Below are 21846 nucleotides of genomic sequence, written 5' to 3'. Positions count from 1 at the left end.
ATTCATAGATTAAGACTTTTTATTATTATTTTTTTTAATGCATATTGAATAAATCCGGAAAATATATTTGAATTTTACTGTTTCCAGACAAAGGCAACGGGACGTTTCGCCCCATTGATAATTCGCACTAAGACCATTTGCTCCTCAATCATTGAAAAAAAAATGATTGAATTAAAAATAAAAAATTATAACAGACATTAATTGTAACGTATTGAAAATCTGGATCATTTGATCTGTATTTTTTATTCATAATAATGATGTGATATATAATAAAAAAAAATAATAATATATAATGAAAAACTAATGTTCTTTAAGGAAGTCCGATCCTCAGGTTCTGAAAATCTGGAGTTAAGTAATTATAAATATCCAAATAATAGGCCTATAGGGAAAATAATCAAAACAGAAATTTATTTTCAGGAAATTCGAATAAAAGCACTATAGCTATGCAATTTCTATTTGAAAATTGATCAACAAATATATTTTAGGATTAAAAAAACTACAGGTGTCAAGGCATTTAAAAGTTGTTGATTTCCAACAAATTAAATTTTAAATATCTTTGTATGTTTCATTGACGTTTCATTATAAGTATTTCATGAGAGCACATTTCATTGGCGTTGTCACCTAAAGTGAACATAATTTTCCGATGTCATTTTTTTGTAAGAAAACTGACAATATGACATAGATAATGTTTAATATCAGCATTATTCAAAAGACTCCCCTCTATCAGAATGTCGAATGTCAGTTGAACTGAGTATATGATTTTTAATGCCATAATTAGACCCGGGCCCTTTTCTCATACGCTACATGTCATTATACATATACATTAATTAATTCAATTTCTCTTTCTTCAAGGTAAATACTGCACTAAGATTTTTAACCTAAAATTACAATAATTACAAAAATCATGCCCATTTTCTACAATAATTTTCAAAGAAAATGTATGCAGCCCAAAATAATGCTTTCCCTCGTCTGATTTTGTAAGATTTTTTACCACATTTATTTTAAGCATTCTATAGAGTTAAAAAAAATTCTGTTGCAATTAGTTTGATTGTGTTAACAGTATTCATTTTCATTCCTACGTTGATTCGATATCCCTTTGAATTCGAAATAAAAGATATACCACAAAATTTGACACATCTTTTTCATATTTGGATGTTTCACTTTATAAATACATTAATGGTAACCTAACAAAAAAACTTAATGATAAACACGAAGACTTCAACTTTTCTATTGTCAACTTCCCTTATTTATGTACCAATGTACCATTATCACCTGCATATGGAGTTTATGTCTCCCAGTTGATTCGATACCAAAGAGCATGCTCTATGTACGAAAATTTCTAAAACAAGACAAGCTATTGACATATGAGTTGATGAAACAAGAATTTCAATAGTCTCGTTTAAAGTCAACATTTTGCAAATTCTGTGGTCGATACAATGACCTTGTCAACAAAAACATGTAAATCTATCATTAAATCGAATGTTGACTGACATTTATCATACAAATTGTTAGGCCATTTTCACACTGAATTTCTAGAGATTTTTCCATTTTCCTGATCATGACAAGAAGCACACAGCAGGTATGACCTGTCAACAAGGGGTGCCTACTCCTCCATGGCACCTGATCCCATCTCTGATGTTTTTAGAGGTCCGTGTTTGCTCTGCTCCAAATTTGCATTGTTTCAATGGACTTTTGAGCTTGATTACTGTTTGTTATCTTCATATATTTCAATTTAATGATAAATCGACTGGATTAATGTACACATGTAAGGCCTGAGGGAATTTACTAAATGTAAATATTAAAATACAATTAATTTTGAAGATACAATTAACACAAATAGCTTTCTATAACGAATTCATTCAAGCTAATGTAATTTAATAAGTTGTATATTTAAAAAAAATTACAGATATATAACAAAGCTATAATTTTAGTGTTATCCTCTTTCAGCATATATTATATACTCTATAACCCCCCATTGACATATAACTGTTATGTTTTGTACGCTAGAGAGCATATAGTACATTATCAAAATTCAAATGAATTTTTATATATAGAAAAAAGAATCAATTACACATCTTCTCACATTGATTATCTGATTTTGAAATCCATCAGCTTCCAGAGTTTTTGTCTCTTCTTCTCCCCCGTGCAGCTTTAAATTTGTTCCTGACTTATCCTATTCCAGGCCAGTGGTGGATCCAGAGGGGGATTACGGGGGTTGCATCCCCACCCCCACCCCTTTGGATTCGCTATTTAAAAAATGAGGGAGAGAGAGGACTAGAATATTTGTTGTGTTTTTACTGTAGAAAATGTTCAGTGAAAGGCTTTGTACTAATATATGAAGAAAATTCGGTTGTAAAAAAAAAAACCATGCCCCCCCCCCCCAAAGGATTTTCGGGTTCCGACTTCGGAGATTTATTTTCTTTTTTTGTCAAACATTTTAAGCCAATTTAAGTTTTATCACCTGGCTGCCCCCCCCCTTAAGTCCTTGTAGTATTCCTATAAAGTTGTCGTGTAACTATATTTAAACTTACGTTATAACAACTCTCATCATTTCCTCTTCAACCCCCCCCCCCCTTGAAAAATTTCTAGATCCGCGCCTGCAGGTAATCTTGAAACATTAGTGGGTCCATATTGACTCATTGGGTCATGCTAGCAATGAGCCTTCAGGATCCCAATGGATCAGAAATTGTTTAGGAGCAGGATCTGTATAAAAAAAGTAAAAAATGAATACGTACACTCCTGAATATTCTACTTTCTCCCCAAATATAGATACCAATTGAACAAAATCCCCAAGTAATTTTAAGGAAGTATATTAATATATTATTATATGATTGAATAATTCCTGTCTCTCTGATTGACTGAGATCCAACATTGTAGAAAAATACTACGTTATATTCACGTGACCTTCCAAGTGAATATAAGGATTTATTTTTCTCCACATTAGATTAAAACTAGATTGGGAAATTCCAAATTGATACAAATAGTTTTGGAAAGTTATGTCACTTGCACCTGACTTCCATTCATATGAACAAAACATTAAGGCACATAGAATCTTGGGTAAGGGTTGGGTGTGTTGCGGGGGGGGGGGGGGGGCTGCCCCTCTCCCCACCCTTTTTTCAGAAGGTAAATTTTAAATTCAAATTTTACGGATAAAAAGGTTCAATGAAAGCTCCCCCCCCCCCCGTTTATGGACCTTAACATCACACCAAATAAAATTTTGATTTGGGAGAATCATCCTCTTTTTTTTTTTTGGAGGGGGGGGGGGGGGGGGGGCTAGTCAAAGATTTTTTCATGTAAGTTGTCATTTTTTTTTCTTATAATGCCCCCTTTTTTCAATATTGATCCTATATGCTGGCATTTATTTTTTCTACTTTGCACCTAAAAAATTAACATTCCAAATTAATACAACTGTTTCTCTCATTATGTGTAGCTAGTACTTCAGTAAATGTCAACAAGTAAGATGGTTAATGAGGTTGTGTCATTTAATTAATCATTGAATCATATTATAAAACAATTATTGCTGTGGGGTTTTTTTTTGGCCAATACGATGATTTATCCACCCTCGGGCTCGGTGAATATTGTACTCTTCAGGTGTCTAAATCATCGTATTGACCTCAAAACCAGCAATAATTGTATAATATTACCCAAATCTTTAAAAACACAAAATGTGTAAAAAAAAAAAAAAATTGTTAAACAAAATGTGTTGTTTTTTTTCTATAATCACCTGAAACCACGAGTCTCTGATGAGACTGTAGCTCTACTAGTATACATTTAATATCTCATAGTATAGTCTACCTATATGTACCAAGTCTTGCTAAAACTGTACCAAAACTGTAGGAGGAGTAATTAATGGTTTAAAAGAATCTCACAGAAATCTCTATTTTAGTAACCATGGCAACATTATCTACTGAAATCAAAAACCGATATATACCTTATACATGTAGAGAGAGAGAGAGAGAGAATTACTGACCTAAGTATAACCTACTTAAAAAAAATGACTGTGCAAAGTCTTACAGAAATTGAAATGAAACTGTGGAAGGAGAAGCATTTTGAAAGAATTACAAAAAAATATATTAAGTAATTGTGGCAATACCATTTTTCATAATCAAAAACGAATAAAAAGACTTAATTAGATATTTAAGAAAAGTCTACTTGTGTACCAAGTCTTGAAATTGGACCAAAACTGTAGGTGGTGTAGAGTTTCGAAAGAATTTTACAAAAAAAATCTGTATTTTGTATGCATGGTACAGTTATATATTTATCAAACTGATATCTAAAATTGATAAAGAATTGTGTATCTTAGTACAGTCTAGTTATGTACCAAGTCTTACTGAAAACACACCAAAACTGTAGGAGGAGAAACGTCCTGAAAAATTTCACAGAAATTTCCAAGACTATTTTTTTTAATAATCATGGCAACACTGTTGTCAAAATCTAAAACTGATACAAAAATTATGCATTTTAGTAAGTGTATACTACTTGTGTACCAACTCTCATTGAAATACATGAAACATGTACCAAAAACTAATAGAAGATTTAGTACATGCAAGATTTTGGAAGAATTTTACAAATTCCTATTTTCAGTACCAAGGCTTGTCAAAATCAAAAACCAATATACAGAATTATATTTCTTGGTGTAGTCTACTTGCGTTCCAAGTTTGAAATCAGATCAAATCTGTAGGAGGAGTAGCATTCTGAAAAAACTTCAAAGAAATTTCTATTTTAGTAACCATGGCAAAACTGTTTGTCAAAATCAAAAACCAATATATAGAATAATGTAGTTTAGTTCAAAGTATTGGTGTATCAAGTCTTATTAAAACTGGATTAAAACTGCACAAGGAGAGCATTTTGAAAGAATTTTACAAAAAAATCATGGCAACTCCCTCTCTAGAAATCAAAACCCTATACATAGAATTCTGTATCTTGGTGTACTTCTACAAATTTTTATCAAAATTAAACCAGAAACTGTTGGAGCATGGAATGGCAATTTGAAAAATTGTTTATAGACAAACATACATGCAAGTTTCCCTTTTCCTGTCCACCAGAACTGCAAAAATGGGGGGGGGGGGGGTCTTTTAGCACTGGAAGCAAGGACAGATTATTTTCTTGCCAACTGAGGGCAGTTTCATAATTTTCAGTCCAGCATGTAATTCATAATATCCCTGTATACAAAGTTGAGGGGATATACTGAAATCACCCTTTCATCTATCTGCAGATTTGATTTTGTCAGGAGACATGTTCTAGGAAAATAGTGCAAGGATTTACTGAAAATTTGTACACCCTTTAACACATCAAGATTTTCATCTGATATTTTTCTTCATTTTATCATTGTTTTTTTTGTAAACTTCAAAATGGAGAAACATTAGAAGCTTGTTCTTGAGAAAAAGGTTGCTTGTGACTCCAGAGTAAGTGATAACTAATGGTACTTTGGAGGAGGTCAAAGTCAGATATTTCAAATATATGAAATTCTTACTATCATTGAACTGTAAAATTATTGTCAATGATTACATAATTTGTTATGAAATAACTTAAGATCTTACTTGCCCTCAGGGTTGACAATGTTAATGAGATATGTCATGACCCTAAACAAAGGTCATTAGACAATTGACAAGGTCACACATTGTTAAATTCTGAAAATTCAGAAAGTTGTTCATTCTAAACAAAAAAGTTGTTCATGACCGAGGTGTCAAAATCATCAACCAATTAAATTTCCTTAGGCTTTTGGCTATAGCAATATTTACCAAGAATTTTTTTTTGTTTGAAAAGTAAGCTCTCTTGGTCTGTATTTAATCCATGAAAGCATTAGTTCTAAAAAACAGTTCCAGATTATGATGTACTCCCCCCCCCCCCCCCCCCAACTCTGTGATGAGACTGAAGCTCTACTGGTGTATACGTGGTATATCTTACAGAGTACTAAGTCTTACTGAAATTGGACCAAAATTGTAGTGTTTTGAAAGAATTTCAAAGAAATTTCTATTTTTAGTATCTATGGTAACATTTTATGAAATCCAAAAAGAGAAAAAAATCAAATATCAATAGTAGAGTTAAATATTTTTAGTACATTGTACTTGTGTACCATATCTTATTGAAATTGGAAAAACACTGTAGCAGGAGTAGCGTTTTGAAAATAATTCAATGAATTTCTATTGTTAGGAACCATGGCAACACTGTTTGTCGAAATTGAAAACCCATACATAGAATTGTGTATCTTAGTACAGTGTACTAATGTACCAAGTTTTCCTGAATTTGACCAAGACAGACAGACAGATGGACATGCTGATTCCAATATATCTCCCCCAACTTAAACTCATCATTTTTTCATGTAAAAAGAGAAAAAGACAATTCATTTCACACTGAAATATTTAATCAAGATGAGATTTATAGAGTTATATTTTCTTTGCATTTGGCTTGTGAATTTTCTAACTGTATGATTGCAATCAATTAGAAAGAATACAACCATACATGTACAAGTTTGAAGAAAAGCATTTAAAAACATTCCAAACATATAGCTGATTCACAAATTTTTACACATGTAAATATAGATGTAAATCATAATGCAGATAAAACAAGTACACATGAATACTGATAGTCTGGTACACTTAGGGTACTCTACAAAATCAATGAACAACAAAAAATTGCCTTTCATGTATCCTTGAAGCTAAGGAATTCAAACACAGAACTGGATAATTTGCTACTGCAAGCAATAGCATATTGTCAACCCAAACTGACCCCAACCAGCAAGGGTGCATCATGGAAGATGAAAGCAGAGTAAGCAATTCTTACCTGTCCTTACACCAGTCTTTTAAAATTTTGCATAACTTAATTTTTTTTCAGAAATTTACCCATTTTGTTTCCATAGCAACAGCAGCCATTATGGTAATTACAAACCTCAGATATCTGGGGAAACACTTGCACATCAATATTACCAGTATGCAGTTTTAAATGCCTTTAGAAGAGTCAAATTCCAAATAAAATCCCCCCTCCCCCTTTTGTTTCCACTGCAACAGTGACAAATTTTGTTCAAGTCACATTAATCAATTTGACTTGATGCAAGGAATAATCCTTTTAAAAAAGATTGGCCTAATAAATGAGATTAAAATTTTCATATTTCCTTTGTTAAGTTAAAAAAAAAAGCAAAAAGAAAAATGTTACCCCAACTTCATTTGAGCATAACATCAAATGTTACGTATACTGATAAAAAATGTTACCTATCATTATTTTTTTGACAATTAAAGTTTATGATCAACTCATAAGCTATTGCATATATAATGTAAAGTCTTCTACCATCAGGTTTTTTCAATCAGGAGGCTGGACAAAGTTCCTCTAAAATTTATTGTTATACATGTACACCACAGTGTCAATCACCACAGTGTCAATCTACAGAAAAAAATAGATTTAACTAATGTATCAACTACATGTACAGAAATTTTAAGCTTTCATATTTTCTTCTTTGATTTGATTGGATAATTCAACACTCTGCTGAACTTTAGACAAATGCACTGGATAGGGCTCCACAGGTACAAGCTCCATGGAAGACAAATTGCCACTAGTGTCTGACCAATAACCCTGAAGGTGCCCCTCAGTTTCACTGCTTTCCCCCTGCTGGAGCCTCTCGTTCTGTAGGGAGTCATCAGCTGCCCTCACCACTATTACCGTCTCATCATCGAGGATGATCTGTGTTCTCCTAGGCACCTCTAATATGGACACATCCTCCTCCAATTTTACAGAGATGCTGTCTACAACCCCTGTGTCCTCTGTTGCCTTCATCATGTTTCTCTCTCCTGATTCAGCTAAGTGCCTTATGTGGTTCTTCTGCTCAACCTTAAATTTGTGACGCATTGTCTGAAAATGTTTCCAGAATTGGTGGGCATCCATACAAAAAAAGTTGCATATGTCACAGTGATATTTTCTTTCAAGATGCATCTTTTTGTGAGCATTTAGTATGGCTAGCTTTGTGAATGATCTCCCACACACATCACAGAAGACAAAGGGACTCTCTCCTTTATTATGCATCTGAATATGCTGCATGTGTATGTCCTTTGAACACATCAATTTGTTACAATACTCACATTTATAAACCTTGAATTTTATGAGTTTGTCAGATGTTATATGCTTATGGAGCATATGTTTACTGGATTCTTCTTCTGATTTGAATTGGAGAGGGCAGTAGTTACACTTGAAAGGTTTTATTTCTTTATGGTGCTTTATATGAGTACACAAGGTTGCCTCCATTTTGAAGGACATTCCACAAATATCACACTGGAAGGGATGATGAGATACATGGGAAATCATGTGAAGGTTCAGTTTCCATTTCTTTTTGAAGCCCTTTCCACACTCCTTGCAGATCTAAACACAAAAAAAGAAAGAAAGAAAACAGGTTAAGAAGACAAACCTAAAAGGAGTCTTGTATCTTGATAACAGATACTAATATATTGGAATGACTTTGTTTGATTGGGATGGGTTAATTAATAAAATGCTTTCTTTGTTTTTTTTAGTACAGGCATTAACCTTGCAGCTGTTGGAGAATACCCAAGGCATGCTCTATATACAAACAATTCCTAAAAGGAGGCAAGCTAGCGACAAACAAGTTGATGAAACAAGGATATCAACAGTCTCGATTGAAGTCAACATGAACTGAGCTAAATGCAAAGTGCGACGGAAGGACAGGCAGAAGGAGAGAGGGAAGGACAGAAGGACGGAAGACTAACATTACAAATTCTATATACCATGGCCATATTCATGGCGGGGCATAAAAATGTTGATGCATTTGAATTGCTCCCATTAATGTATCAGCATATGAAGTTTGATAAAAATATTTTAAATAGTTTCTTTAAATGACAGAATGTTTTCTTGAGAAAATTTTTTTTTATCTTTTAAAGACACGTGTTACTTCACATTTGGCTGCCTTGTGTGTAAGGGTCTCAATAAGTAAGTAACTTCACATTTATATACCATAAATCAGGAAATTTTTGCTGTAGATAAATTTTTAGCAAATTTGCATGTGCATTGCATTCGCAAAAATATATTTCTTAAAAATAAATCAACAACAAATAAATGAAAACAAATTCTTTTACTATTTTTTAAGAAGATGAACTGGTGTTTGTAAGCAGTGGTCATTTTAAGAAATCTGTTTATACTACAAGCCAATTACCCGTGACAATATGTACGTAAGACTGCCTTCACTACATTCAACATGTCCGATGGTTTGACAGGCAGTATATCTCTTTTAAATTATTTCTCTAAGAAAGAGAGGCCAGTTGTTTTATCTAAGAACAAATGTTTTTATCTGAAGGTTAGTTAAAGCTGACATGGTTTTATATATTTTTTGTACATGCCTGATTTATTAAAATGTTATGAAAACTTTAAATAGTTTAGATGTTTTATCTCTTAAATTCTAATATGTTTATGTGATTATTGAACATTGGCACTGTTTAGTGGCACTGTTTAGTATTGTATGTACATGTGTAATTTATTGTAAGTACATGCGTAACTTATAATCCAATTATTAAATGTTGACATCGTTTAATATTGTATGTACATGCGTAATTTATTGTATGTACTACATCCTTAACTTATAAACTGCTATGAAAATTTTTAGCGCTTTTTAATTTTAGCACCAATGTCAATTCGCAAAATTTTGAAACGTAAAAATTAATCAACAGCTTTTTGAACCAGATTCGCAAAAATAAATCAACGTAAAAATTTCCAGATTTTCAAAAAGAAAAAAAAACACTTCACATTTATATATTTAAATAGAAGGAAAAAATCTTTATATTTTATCACCAAGAAGTTGTGAAATCAATCTAATAATAAAGTTCTTAATATGTGATTTACAATATATTTACTTACATATGGGAATGTTAGTGTATGTGTTGTCACATGATTTAGAAGATCTTGCCTTTGGATGAAAACATCTTTACAAAAGTCACACTGGTGAAGTGTGTTGCCTACAAACAAGAAATACTTCATGATAAAACTATAATATTTAAAAAATTGCGTCATCTCTGGGTATTCCATAGTCACTCTGAGCATACTTTTTTCCGCAAGGTCATAATTCCACAGAATCATAAATTTGGTTTAATCTGTGGATTAAAAATTACTCATATTTATTGTTTACTAAGAAAATGGGTGTAATCTTTATTTTTAGCTCATCTGAGCTGAAAGCTACTTGCCACAAATCATATTCTTTGGAAAAGGGGATTCATATTTGTTTTCCCTCTTTCAAGAGGAAATAACTAAGAAATTATAAAAAATTAGAAACAAACATTTAGAGAACTCTAAGCCAGAAAAGATGAAACTTAGAGTGAAAGCATCTTCAGGTAGTGCAGCATCAGGCTTGTTCAAATCATGTGGCCCCTGGAGAAAGGCTTGGACCACAATATGAGGTGAAATTTTTACATGGAAAAACTGAATATTAATTTTCATCATGGGAACTTTATTTTTGAGACCATCTATCATACTTGCCATAATTTCATTCTCGCTTATATTTGTATTGTCAAGGATTATGTAACCGTATAACGGGAATATTTAACAACCATCTAATTTTGGCATTATTAGCAATGGTCTTGGCAATGTGAAAAATAAACATTGCTTATAATTCAATCATAGGTACTGTCAAAAGAAATTAGAGTTATTCCTTAAATAACTAAATATTAATTATGTTAATACTAAATGGCTAATTTTAAGATAAATTCACTAAAGTTTACCTGTCAATAAATTAATCCATTATACAGTAACAATTAACAAGATTCACAAAAAATTTGTCTCGCTTATAAATACCAAATTATTATCTCACAATAATAAGGTGTCACCAAAATTTTTAAGGTGTCACCAAAAAACAGTATATAGGAAAACACAGGTACTCAAAGATTATAAAGCTTACCTTGACAAACCACCACCTCATCATTACCCTTCTCCATCTCTCCCTTGTGTCTTGTCCTCACCCTTAAACCTTTTTTGAAATCTTCAACATAATCATCTCCAAATCTCTTTTTCTTTGTTCGCTGTCTGAAGCTGTAAGGTTTTGGAGTTGAATCAGTCTTTTCTTGAGGATTTGGATTAGAATCAGAATTTTCTTTTATTGCTTGAAAATTGTTTTTACCAGGCTTAACAGGTTTCTTCTTGGTTCTTTTTACCTGAAAAAATGTAATATACAAACATGAAATTAAAACATATTGTTAAGATTTGAAAAACTCAATAACTTAATCAATTTACTAGTAACATGATTAACAAGAACCAATGCTCACTAATAATACCCCAGCTCTGATGTAAATACACAAGTTCATTTATGGACAGACACAGGGATAAACAGGAAGTTGACATCAGATTCCTACAAAAATAAATTCCGCCATATGACATGCCTAAACAAAGAGTGTGCTAAAATTTCAAGCATCTGCGATGAGTAATTGCTGAGAAAACTGCAACCAAAATTTGTTATGTATTGCACGGACAGACGCATGGATAAACAGGAAGTTGACATCGGATTCGCACAAAAATGATTCCCACCATATGGCATGCCTAAACAAAGAGTGTGCTTAAAAATTTCAAGCATCTGCGATGAGTAATTGCTTAGAAAACTGCAACCAAAATTTGTTATGTATTGTACGGACAGACGCACTGATAAACAGGAAATTGACATCAGATTCGCACAAAAATTAATCCCACCATATGGCATGCGTAAACAATCTGTGTGCTAAAATTTCAATCATCTGTGATGAGTAGTTGCTGAGAAAACTGCGACGAAAATTTGTTACGGACAGACACACGGACACACAGACAGACAGACACACAAGGGTAAAACAGTATAACCCCCTCTCCTCCGGAGTGGGGGTATAAAATTGCATTTTCTTAAACCTAAGTTCATTCTATGTATTAAGTAAATTTGCCTTCAAGTCTTTCAAAATTCTGCTCGTTTCATCAATTACAATGGAACTGATTTCAGTTTGCTTAATAAAAAAAACCCTTACACTTCTTGTCAGTTTCCTGGTTGTGTATGTGGAGGAATTCTCTGACAAGGAAGTCTTCACATCCTTCTTTAGATCTTCTCCATAACTGGGGGATTTTTTCATAGTGGAGCCTGTATTCCCAATTTCATGACTCATTCTTGGTTGTTGTGTTGATGATTTTTTGTCTATAATTATGGGGGTTGAACCAGTGCCAGATTTACTTTCTAGTGTTTGTCCCAATGTCAAAGGCATGGACTTGGTTGCTCCTCTATTTAATATTTTGATGTTCTTTCTAAATGGCTTATCTATACCTGAAGGTGATGGCTGCTTTTCCAGAGGTTCATCTCCAGAACCTTCTTTTTGAGTTATTTTTCTCTTTCGACCAGACTCTACAGATTGTGAAACTATAATACCCTTAATATTTGTTACACTGGAGGTACTCAAAATTTCTGAAACATCTTGCTTTGTTTTGGTAGCTGGGGGGAGATAAGGATGTGTTACAGTTGGAGGCTGTGCTACAGAATGAAGCTGGTTCCCTGTCATAGGTACAGTTCCCCTCCCCTGTGCTGCTACTGGGAAATGTGCTGGGGTCATTGTGTGTTGAGTGCCTGGTGGACCCTTTTGTTGAAGGATATTAGGTTGATTTGTAACTTGCTTTGGTTCTTGTTTTTCTTGTGTTGACTGATCATGCATTGCTGTTTCACTGGTTTTGTATTCTTTCTCAGTGTTGTATATAACTGCAATGACAAAAGGTGATCTACTGTTTATTTAATGTTTTGAATTTTTTTTTTGTATACAAGTAGGTAAGCTGAAAACACAGCAAGTCAAGTGCACAATCTACATCAAAGTACAGCCAAACCTCATTACCTAGCACTCTACTGGATTGAGAAAAAACTTAAAGATTTCACAAGGTTCTAGATATTGAGGTTCAAATACAGTAAGGTAGCGGTAGTAGTGGTTGGGACTTTCAAATCACTTTGACATATCCATGGTATTAGAGATATTGGAGTTTGAGATACCAAAGTTCAACTGTATTTTGGTTGGGATTACAATGATTTTAAGTTTATTGCTTCTAATATTTTAAGTAAAAAAATCTGATGAAGTTTCTTTTAACTCAAAATATTATTTTTGAGCCATGCAATACCTGTGAACTGTATATGAGGCATGAAAGTCCATGTTTCACTGGCTCAAGTTTTTAAAGAGACAATAAAGTGTGACATTTTGCATAAGCTAGAATGATCATATTATTTTAAGCAACTCATCTGAATTCAGATTAAACTAGAAATCTGACCAGTCAGCAAGGGCCCCGCTGAGGGGTAGAAATATAAGGGTGCAGATTAGGGGATGAGAATTTTTTACTTGATCACAAAAATTTAAAAATATATAAAGAATAAGCAATAGCAACTGCTAAATATCCAACAACCTGTAAATAGTATCCTTGTATTTACATAAGGCAGTAAAAAACATCATATCTATAATAACTAAATTAAATGTATATTTAAAGAAGAATGAAGCATACGTTTTCTAAAATGCCAACCTTCAGTGAATGCAAATATCACCCAGGCTTGACCTTAACTTCAAAACAAATATCAGTTGCAGACAAAGGTGTTAATTAATCTTAAAGTGACAGAAAGATAACCTTCTAAAATTTTCTGCAAACCAGCAAGATAATCAATCCCAGGGGATTAATTATACTGCTCTCTCAACCTTTTCTTCTTCTAAGTTTACAATAAGAACTTTTTCAGCAATGATAGAATGAGGTTATTATCTGAATACCTGTTAAAATAAATAGTATTCTTGAATTTACATAAGGCAGAAAAAAGAAGAAAAAAAAAAAAAAAAAAAAATAAAATCATAATAAAAAAGATATCTTTATCTACATGTAAATCTTGTTTTTAGAATTCAATAAAATCATAACTCATTGTGTATTTTACCAAAATAAAGTATGAACATTATTTAAATCCACATTTCAGAGAATGTAAACATCATTCAAAATTGACCTTAACTTTAAAACAAACTTCATTTGCAGACAGAGGTGTTAATTAATCTCAATGTAGCAGATAAAGATTAATGCTTGGATTTTCTTCAAGAGGAAAGTTAATTAATCCCAAGAGACTCATTGCAGCCTTTCATAGTTTACAATAGGAACATTCTCAGCATTTATCTCTCTTTGCCCATTCACTCTTATATAAAGTTAAGGAATCTACCCCACCACCCCAGCTCCAAACCGGATGACATATAGAACCAAACTTAGCATCAAAATATGTCTTACTGCCTCTTCAACCAACATACCAAATTTGAACTTAATTGGTCAACCCTAAAAAAAGTCATTAGAAAAAAACAGAAAATTTGTGGACGGAAGAATGACAGACGGACAGACAGACAGACAGACAGAGTGATTACTATAGGGCACCCGCAAATCCTTGCGGGGCCCTAATGAGAGGTGTTCAAAAGCTTTCTAAAAAAAGACTATCAAATGCTTACGGACTTGATATAAAAATTTAAACCCCAAAAATTTGAAAGAGTAAAATCTTCACTAAGGGGTTGTAGTAGTTCGAAGTGAGAATCAGTGAAATAGAAGCTAAAAATTTGTCATTAAATTTCCATCTCCTCAAATTTCAGTAGAAATGCAGGATTTTGCTACTATATTTGAAAAATTTTCCAGGGGAGAACCCCACAGACACCCCTACAATAGGGAGAGAGCAAGCACCCTTGCACACTCTCACTACTTCACATCTTGGCTGATTACCTTTGGCAGTTGGACTAGGCAAAAATAAGCAGAACCAGTAATTTATAAAAGCTACTAGTCTTTTGGACTAGTATGGTTATAAAGTTAATGTCAAACCCTGATGATATTGTAAAATTGGCATGACATGACATTCTTTAAATTATTTGAACAATGTAAGCTAACTTGCATTATTAGTCCCCTACCGGTGAAACTGGAGGGCTCTATAAGTTTCTTCCTCATCAGTCCGTCTGTCTGTCAGTCTGTCCCAATAGGTTTTCCCCATTATTTTTCTAAACACTTGTAGATATTGAGCTGATTTTTGGTATGATGAGACACAGATCAAGTTTGCATTTCATTCCACTTCAATGATTTTTGACAGAAATATGGCATTTTTTTTTTTTAAATCTTTAAACCTTAAATATCCTTTTGTCAGATATGAATTTAATGCAACAGAATTACCTTGACAAAACTTGAAAAACTGTTCCTTTATATCTGGACGCTTGCTTAGAAACTGTCGGCCCATGTCTGACCCCACATAGCTAGTTAATTTCTTCTCCACATTTACAGACAAAAATAATGACTGCTCCCCATCTTGAGACAGCTTTAAGCACTGAAACATAAAAAAGGAAAGGTAAAAATCTTAAGATGAGTATATAATAAAATTGATACAAAATAAAAGAGGTCCATGGTTCACAATGTTCACTTGAGTATTCTTGGCCCTGTTGTTTTTCTAATTTTTTAATGATTTTTCTCCTCTTTTTTCACATGGAAATTTTGACTCCTTCTAGTGGCCCTAACTACTCAAAAAGGTCATGATTAAATCAACCTTGAATTTACAAAACATGGGGATGCTTCATTATCAATAACAATGAATTAACATGGCCTTGCTGATCTGGTTAAGATTTTTTCCACCTGTTTGCATGTACTAAAATCTGATCCTCTTTTTGGCCCCACCTACGATTCACAATTTTTAAAAAAATTGAATCGACATATTAGAGAATGCTTGTATAGTAATATGATTTAGTGTTGCTCGGCTACACTTGAAAACATTTTTATTATTTCCTAACTTATAGTAGATTATAAAATTTTTGTGACACCTTATTTTTATGAGATTATTGTTTGATTTTTATAAGTGAGAAAATTTTTTCCACAAATTTGTTATTGCTCTAAATAATCTATAAAAGGAGAATTATACATGAGGATGAAATTTTTCATGAGAAGACAGTCTCACAAAGATTTAAAAATAAAGTTTTCTATATAAAAAGTGATTTATTCTCATGTAAAGTTGTGAACTTTAAATCCCTACTCTAGCTCAATCCTAGCCCAATGGATCATAATTTGATGAAATATGAATCTGTACTACACGGAAACACTTGGGATACTTGCATATTAATTAATCAATATGGCTAGCCATGGTCTTGTTGTTTTTGAAAAGATTTCTTTAAAGATTTTTTCCAACATATCAATATGCAAATCTTTAAACCCTACTGTGACTGCATCCTATCCCCCAGGGTCATGTGTGATGTGAATCAGCACTACCTGTCCACAAGGATGCTTACATACTAATATCATTTTAAAAATAATGGCCCTACTCTTGTTGAGAAGAATAATATTTTTTCTGTATATCCCCACTAGCGGTGTAACAATACAGCAATACATCAATCATAATATCACAAGGGCTCACGATACACATATCGCATCATCAGGTATGTATGCTATACAGTACAAGTTAATTCTAATTGTCCTACTTGAAAAATCTATTTTCTACATAACAAATTTTAATGTTCCAAAATGGTGGAAAACTAGGTAGACAAAAAAGAAACAAATATTTAGACTATGAATAATAAATTTTACCTTGGTTAACAATGTTGAAATAATCATGTTATATTTTCTATTACTGTGGAGGTAAGTAACACAAAAATATGTAAATTAAGATATCAGTTTGTTCTATTTCTGACAGCTGTATCATGATATGCGTCTTATCATATAACAGTATCATAATATGTACCATATCATTAGGTACCATGTGATACTCAGACCTAATCCCTATGTTAAAGTTTGATCCTCTATTATGGCCTAACCATATCCCCAGAGTCTTTGATTTTGATTAATTTTGAATTTGTTTTTTTTTTTTTTTGGTCCTGTAGTGATTGAGGAGATTTTAAAAGATTCCATCAAACTATCTTTATTATCTCCCCCTGAAAAATGGTTTGGCCACCTTAAGGAATCTCCTTCACAAAATATTTTCTATGGCAAGTGAGACTAAAATAATAGTGGGTCTACACAAAGTTAAAAATGTGTAAAGTTTATTGATGGATGGACAGAAAAAACAGAAAGACACTGGACAATAGGTGATCAGAAAAGCTTACCTGAGCTCAGGAACTTAAAATACAAATACATGTACTGGTACATGTATATGTACATTGTGATTATTTTCAGTTTTTACGGTCTCATCTGAAGGACCGGTCTCCACGTCCCACAGTGGGATTCGAACCTGTGACATAAGTATCAACTCCTTACTCTGTGACTCAAGAGCAGACACTCTACCACTGCACCACGCTGGCGACAAAAATAAATTTGTAGAAAAATACATTAGCACTGTTTTAATGACCTATGGTTTAATTTCCAATATTGTTTATATGAAAAGTAATACAATACATTACTAATAAGGTGGAAATTTATGTAGATCATTTGGCATTATAATAGTAACCCTACAATGATAATACCGTCATAGTAATAATACTGTAGAGAATCTGGTGGCCTATACTTACTGCTTTATTCACTTCCTGTTTGATCGTAGTACCCATGGATGTTGGTGCTGCCACCTTAACCAGTGATACGACCTGTTTTTTGGAGGGTTCTTTTGCCACTTGAAGCAAATTAGGTCCTCCATTGAGAAGTTGTGCCCTATTTTTGATAGGCGGAGATGAGATCACTGGCCTGCTGATGGAAGTCTGGGACCCTCCACCAATTTGCGGGGGACACTGTGATACAGTGGGCACACTGTAGTTCTCATCTGGCTCTGAAGGATCAGTCTTGATGTTGGTAAAGGTGTCAGCTTCTGTTTGAAGAGCATTGCTGTATTCATACTCCTGGTCTAGTCGCTCTAACTTGACTGAAACCTCACTGAAATTTGCATCTGGAATTATGAAAGGATTAGTTTGATATTAAACAATTTACTCAATGTTTTACAACTTTTCTTAAATGATCACGTCTCATTTTTGTCAATTTTTAATCACCTATTCTACATTATTGATGAAAAGTAAAGAATTCTACATTGGATGGAAAAAAAACAAACAGAAGTCTTTGATGAGACTGTAGCTCTACTGATTTGTACTTAAAACAAAGGTAGAGAAAAGTAGCACTTGGACTTGAAACTATGCAACAGCAATGAATAATGATCCTTGGTTTAGTCTCTTTTTGTGGCAAGATTTATTGCAATCAGACTAAAACTGTAGGAGGAGTAGCATTTTAAGTTCACAGAAATTTCTATTTTTAGTAACCAAGGCAACACCGTTAATCCAAATAAAAAAACGATACATAGAATTATGTATCTTAGTATAGTCTACTAGTGTGCAAAGTTAAACTGAACTGAAAGAGGAGTAGCATTTTGAAAGTATTCCATAAACTGATTTGTTAACAAAGTTCTGTGAATCAATGTGTTAGGGTGAACCCATCTTTGTTAGCCAAGGGCATCTGATCCATAAATCTACTCTACAGCTGTATAAACAATATTTTAATGAGAAATTCACAATGAATATTTAATTGTAAATAACTGCTACATAAGTAATAAAATGTAATAAAGTCTTAAAGAGTTTCATCTAACCTGATATACACCTCTCAACTGTTAATGGAGATGGTGAATACATCAAAGGCCTACTTCTCATTGAACCATCTTCATTAAGTAATACATCTTTGCTTGTCACAAACTCTGTAGGGGTGGTGAAATTCACATTCAAATGCTCACTTTCACTAGTTGACTGAATATTGTCCAAAGTCAGATTTTCACGCAGAGCTTTTATCAACTCGAACTTTTCCTTTCTCAGTTCATCCAACTTGTGTATCAAGTCATAGTCAATTTTATACAATTTCTTCAATATCCTATAACAGTGACTACACACATATCTAGAATGTCCATCACTTTCGTGTGGAATACGACCCAACACTTCGTGTAATTGTTGGAAGACCTCAAATGTGGTAGAAAATATTGTTCTTCTTGATTTTTTGTCGAGAATTTGACAACATGTTCTACAGGTTGTCCTTACCATTATTATCAGTGAGCCATGGCATTTGATTAGTGTAAATTGATGCAACTAAAAAGAATTTTTCTCAAGAAACATTTGACATTTTCTCTGTAAAAATACATGAAAATAAAAGAAACAAGCAGGGTTTGTGAAACACTGATGCCCCCGTATGGCAGCTCAAAACCAATGTTCAAGTTTTCAAATGTAGGTCAAACACCAAGGTTAAGAATTCAAAACTGTTGGTACCCAAAGAAAGGTCTTGTCACAAGGAATACATGAAATATGAAAGCCTATTAAGCACCAACCATTCAAAAAATATGGCTAAGGTTGAAGTTTTTCAATGTAGGTCATACTCAAAGGTCAAGGTCAAAAATATTGGTACCAAACATATACATATTAAATGAAATATAAAAGCCCTAGCACCAACCATTCAAAAGTTACAGGGAAGGTTAACATTTTTAATAATGTAGGTCAAACTCAAAGGTCAAGGACATGAGGTCAAAAATGTTGGTACCCAAAGAATAGTCTGGTCATATGAAATACACTTGAAAAAATATGTTGACAGTGCAACTGTTGGGGCAAGCACAGTTGTGTTTTATTGAATAGTCCACTTATTCACTTTTAACTTAGATCCACCTCTTCAAACCCACGAGACATTTGGAAGGTCTACACTGTGATGTAACATAACATTGTTTGCTAGTTGCATATTTCCTTAACGAAGTCTGAAGTGTGCCTGCCAGTTCTTTAAAAAAAAAGTTTAAAAAAATCTACCATCTATCTGCATTACCCATTAAATCAAGGTTGATTTATTTTTCTGTTTGGTTAATATCAGAAGAATTCATTTGGATGCCTTATGCAATTTTAAGGAACATTTTGGGTACTGAGTTTGCTGTGGAAAAAATTCTATTGATCAAAGTGCAGAGAGTCCGAATCTTCTCTTCACCCTGGAATTTGCTTTAAGGGCTCGCAATGATGATCGGCACTTCACACTGCATGCCACACTTGCTGTAAAAGCCCTAGCACCAACCATTCAAAGGTTACGAGCAAGGTTAAAGGTAAAATTTTGCAAAAGTAGATCAAACTGCAAGGTCAAGAGGTCAAATGTCTTGGTACCCAAAGAAAGGTCCTGTCACAAAGAATACACATTTGAAATATGAAAGCCCTAGAACCAACAGTTTAGTAGTTATGGACATAGTTTAAGTTTTTGCTGACAAACAGAAATACATACCAAAAACTATATATGCCCCTAATGCTTCCATTACGAGCGCACACAACAAATTATTTTTTGCTTAATTTTCTAAATTAAATTGTGGGAAAATTTCGGCTATTGCAAAAGTAAATTATGAACTACTTTTGCATAAAAACACGAACAAATTTAAATCAGGAGAAAATCTTCATCAATTAGTAAAATTCTTGTTATTTCCGAACAATACATCGATCATTACACATATATTATTGAAAACCACATATAGTTGAATCACTGGCAAATGGTCAATTTTTGTCCAATTTCATTATTTATTTCAGTACTTAAACCAGAAAATGTGTAGTTATCTTTTTCTAAAAGATCATTACATATTTTAGTAAAAGATAGATCATCATTTACATCAGTTCTAAAATGCAAGATCAATGTTGACTATATAATTCATTGTGTGCATATGACTTCAATTTTCATGTCCCCCTTAAATTACAATATTTATTGTATATGATATATTACGAAAGCCTAGAAGGGTCAAATAAGGAAAATGAAAAAAAATTTTAAAAGTCATAATAACGACTTTTTATCTCGTAACAACGACTTTTTATCTCGTAATTACGACTTTCTTAAGTCATAATAACGACTTTTTATCTCGTTATAATGACTTTTTATCTTTTTTTCAACTTTATAAATTCATAATAACGACTTTTATCTCGAAATTGCGACTTTTTATCTCGTAATAACAACTTGTTATTATGACTTTCTTAAGTCAAAATAACGAGATAAAAAGTCGTAATTAGGAGATTAAAAAGTCTTTATTATGACTTAAGAAAATCGTAATAAGGAGATAAAAAGTCATAATTACAAAAAGTCGTTATTAGGACGTAAGAAAGTTGTAATCACGAGATAGAAAGTCATAATAACGAGATAAAAAGTCATTATTACAACTTAAGAAAGTCGTAATTACGAGATAAAAAGTCGTTATTACGACTTTTTTTTTTTTCATATTCCTTTTTTGACCCTTCTAGGCTTTCGTAATATATAATATGCTGATCAGATAAAAAATATTGTTTTTATCAGGGACCTATATAGTATATAAGTCCCTGTTTTTATCAAATATAACAATTTCTTGGATTATCGAGAAATTTGTGGTAAAATCTGTCAAGAAATGTTGTCATTCCTGCATATATGGCAAGAAATTGGTACTGTGTTTTTAGGTCATACTTTTGTACCCTAGGGTACATCCCCTATTTATCCTTTAGCAATAAGGTTACAAAAAGGTTACAGTATAAAACCATTGAAAAATGAAAGTAGAAAATTTCTGAAGGACTGTTGAAGTGACCTGGTTACAGTGGGTACAGAAGTTACTTAATAATACAAATTCTACTTTTATTATTATATATATTATCTGGATTCTGAATGTAACCAGGGTAGAGAAGGTACTATGGCTACATGATTTACATTTCTAAAATTTTAAATTATTGACATCAGGGACTTAGTATTTCGGTCCCTGTTGACATATTGTATGACCTTTGGCACGCAGCAACCAAGTTTCCTATTGACCTTAAGCTTTGGAAACAAAGGGTCACAGCCAAACATACATAGCACAGTATAAGAGACCCAAAGGATATATTAAATGCAAATTTTAAAGTGTAAAATTTCAGCTCCTTACCTGACATTTAATTATGATTAATAGTCCAATGTTCTTAAAATAATTATCAATTGACTTCAGCA

The 21846-nt window shown here is 32.8% G+C and overlaps 1 protein-coding gene across 1 annotated transcript; it reads right to left on the bottom strand.

Moving 5' to 3' along the window:
* Nucleotides 1-6346: 6346 nt before the first annotated feature.
* Nucleotides 6347-19024, bottom strand: LOC133197674 (uncharacterized). Its single transcript, XM_061333803.1, has 7 exons — nucleotides 18500-19024; nucleotides 17445-17812; nucleotides 15133-15283; nucleotides 11967-12682; nucleotides 10883-11135; nucleotides 9850-9947; nucleotides 6347-8346 (listed from the first exon to the last, which is right to left on the bottom strand). The coding sequence occupies exons 1-7, from the start codon at nucleotides 18939-18941 to the stop codon at nucleotides 7429-7431; spliced, it is 2946 nt and encodes a 981-aa protein (XP_061189787.1). The 5' UTR covers nucleotides 18942-19024; the 3' UTR covers nucleotides 6347-7428.
* Nucleotides 19025-21846: the final 2822 nt, after the last annotated feature.

This window comes from Saccostrea echinata, unplaced genomic scaffold, assembly GCF_033153115.1.
Source record: "Saccostrea echinata isolate AGI-Se365-2 ecotype Australia unplaced genomic scaffold, CSIRO_AGI_Sech_v1 ptg000030l, whole genome shotgun sequence".
Classification (NCBI taxonomy): Eukaryota; Metazoa; Mollusca; class Bivalvia; order Ostreida; family Ostreidae; genus Saccostrea; species Saccostrea echinata.
The sequence above is the reverse complement of the archived record's forward strand: the minus strand, read 5'-3'. Positions and strand labels throughout refer to the sequence as shown.

Coding starts and splice junctions, on each gene's coding strand:
- LOC133197674 (XM_061333803.1), bottom strand. CDS start 18,941: ATGGTAAGGACAACCTGTAGAACATGTTGTCAAATTCTCGACAAAAAA. Junction 9,948..10,882: donor TGAGGTGGTGGTTTGTCAAG/GTAAGCTTTATA, acceptor TCTTGTTTGTAG/GCAACACACTTCACCAGTGT. Junction 8,347..9,849: donor ATACACTAACATTCCCATAT/GTAAGTAAATAT, acceptor TTTTGTGTTTAG/ATCTGCAAGGAGTGTGGAAA.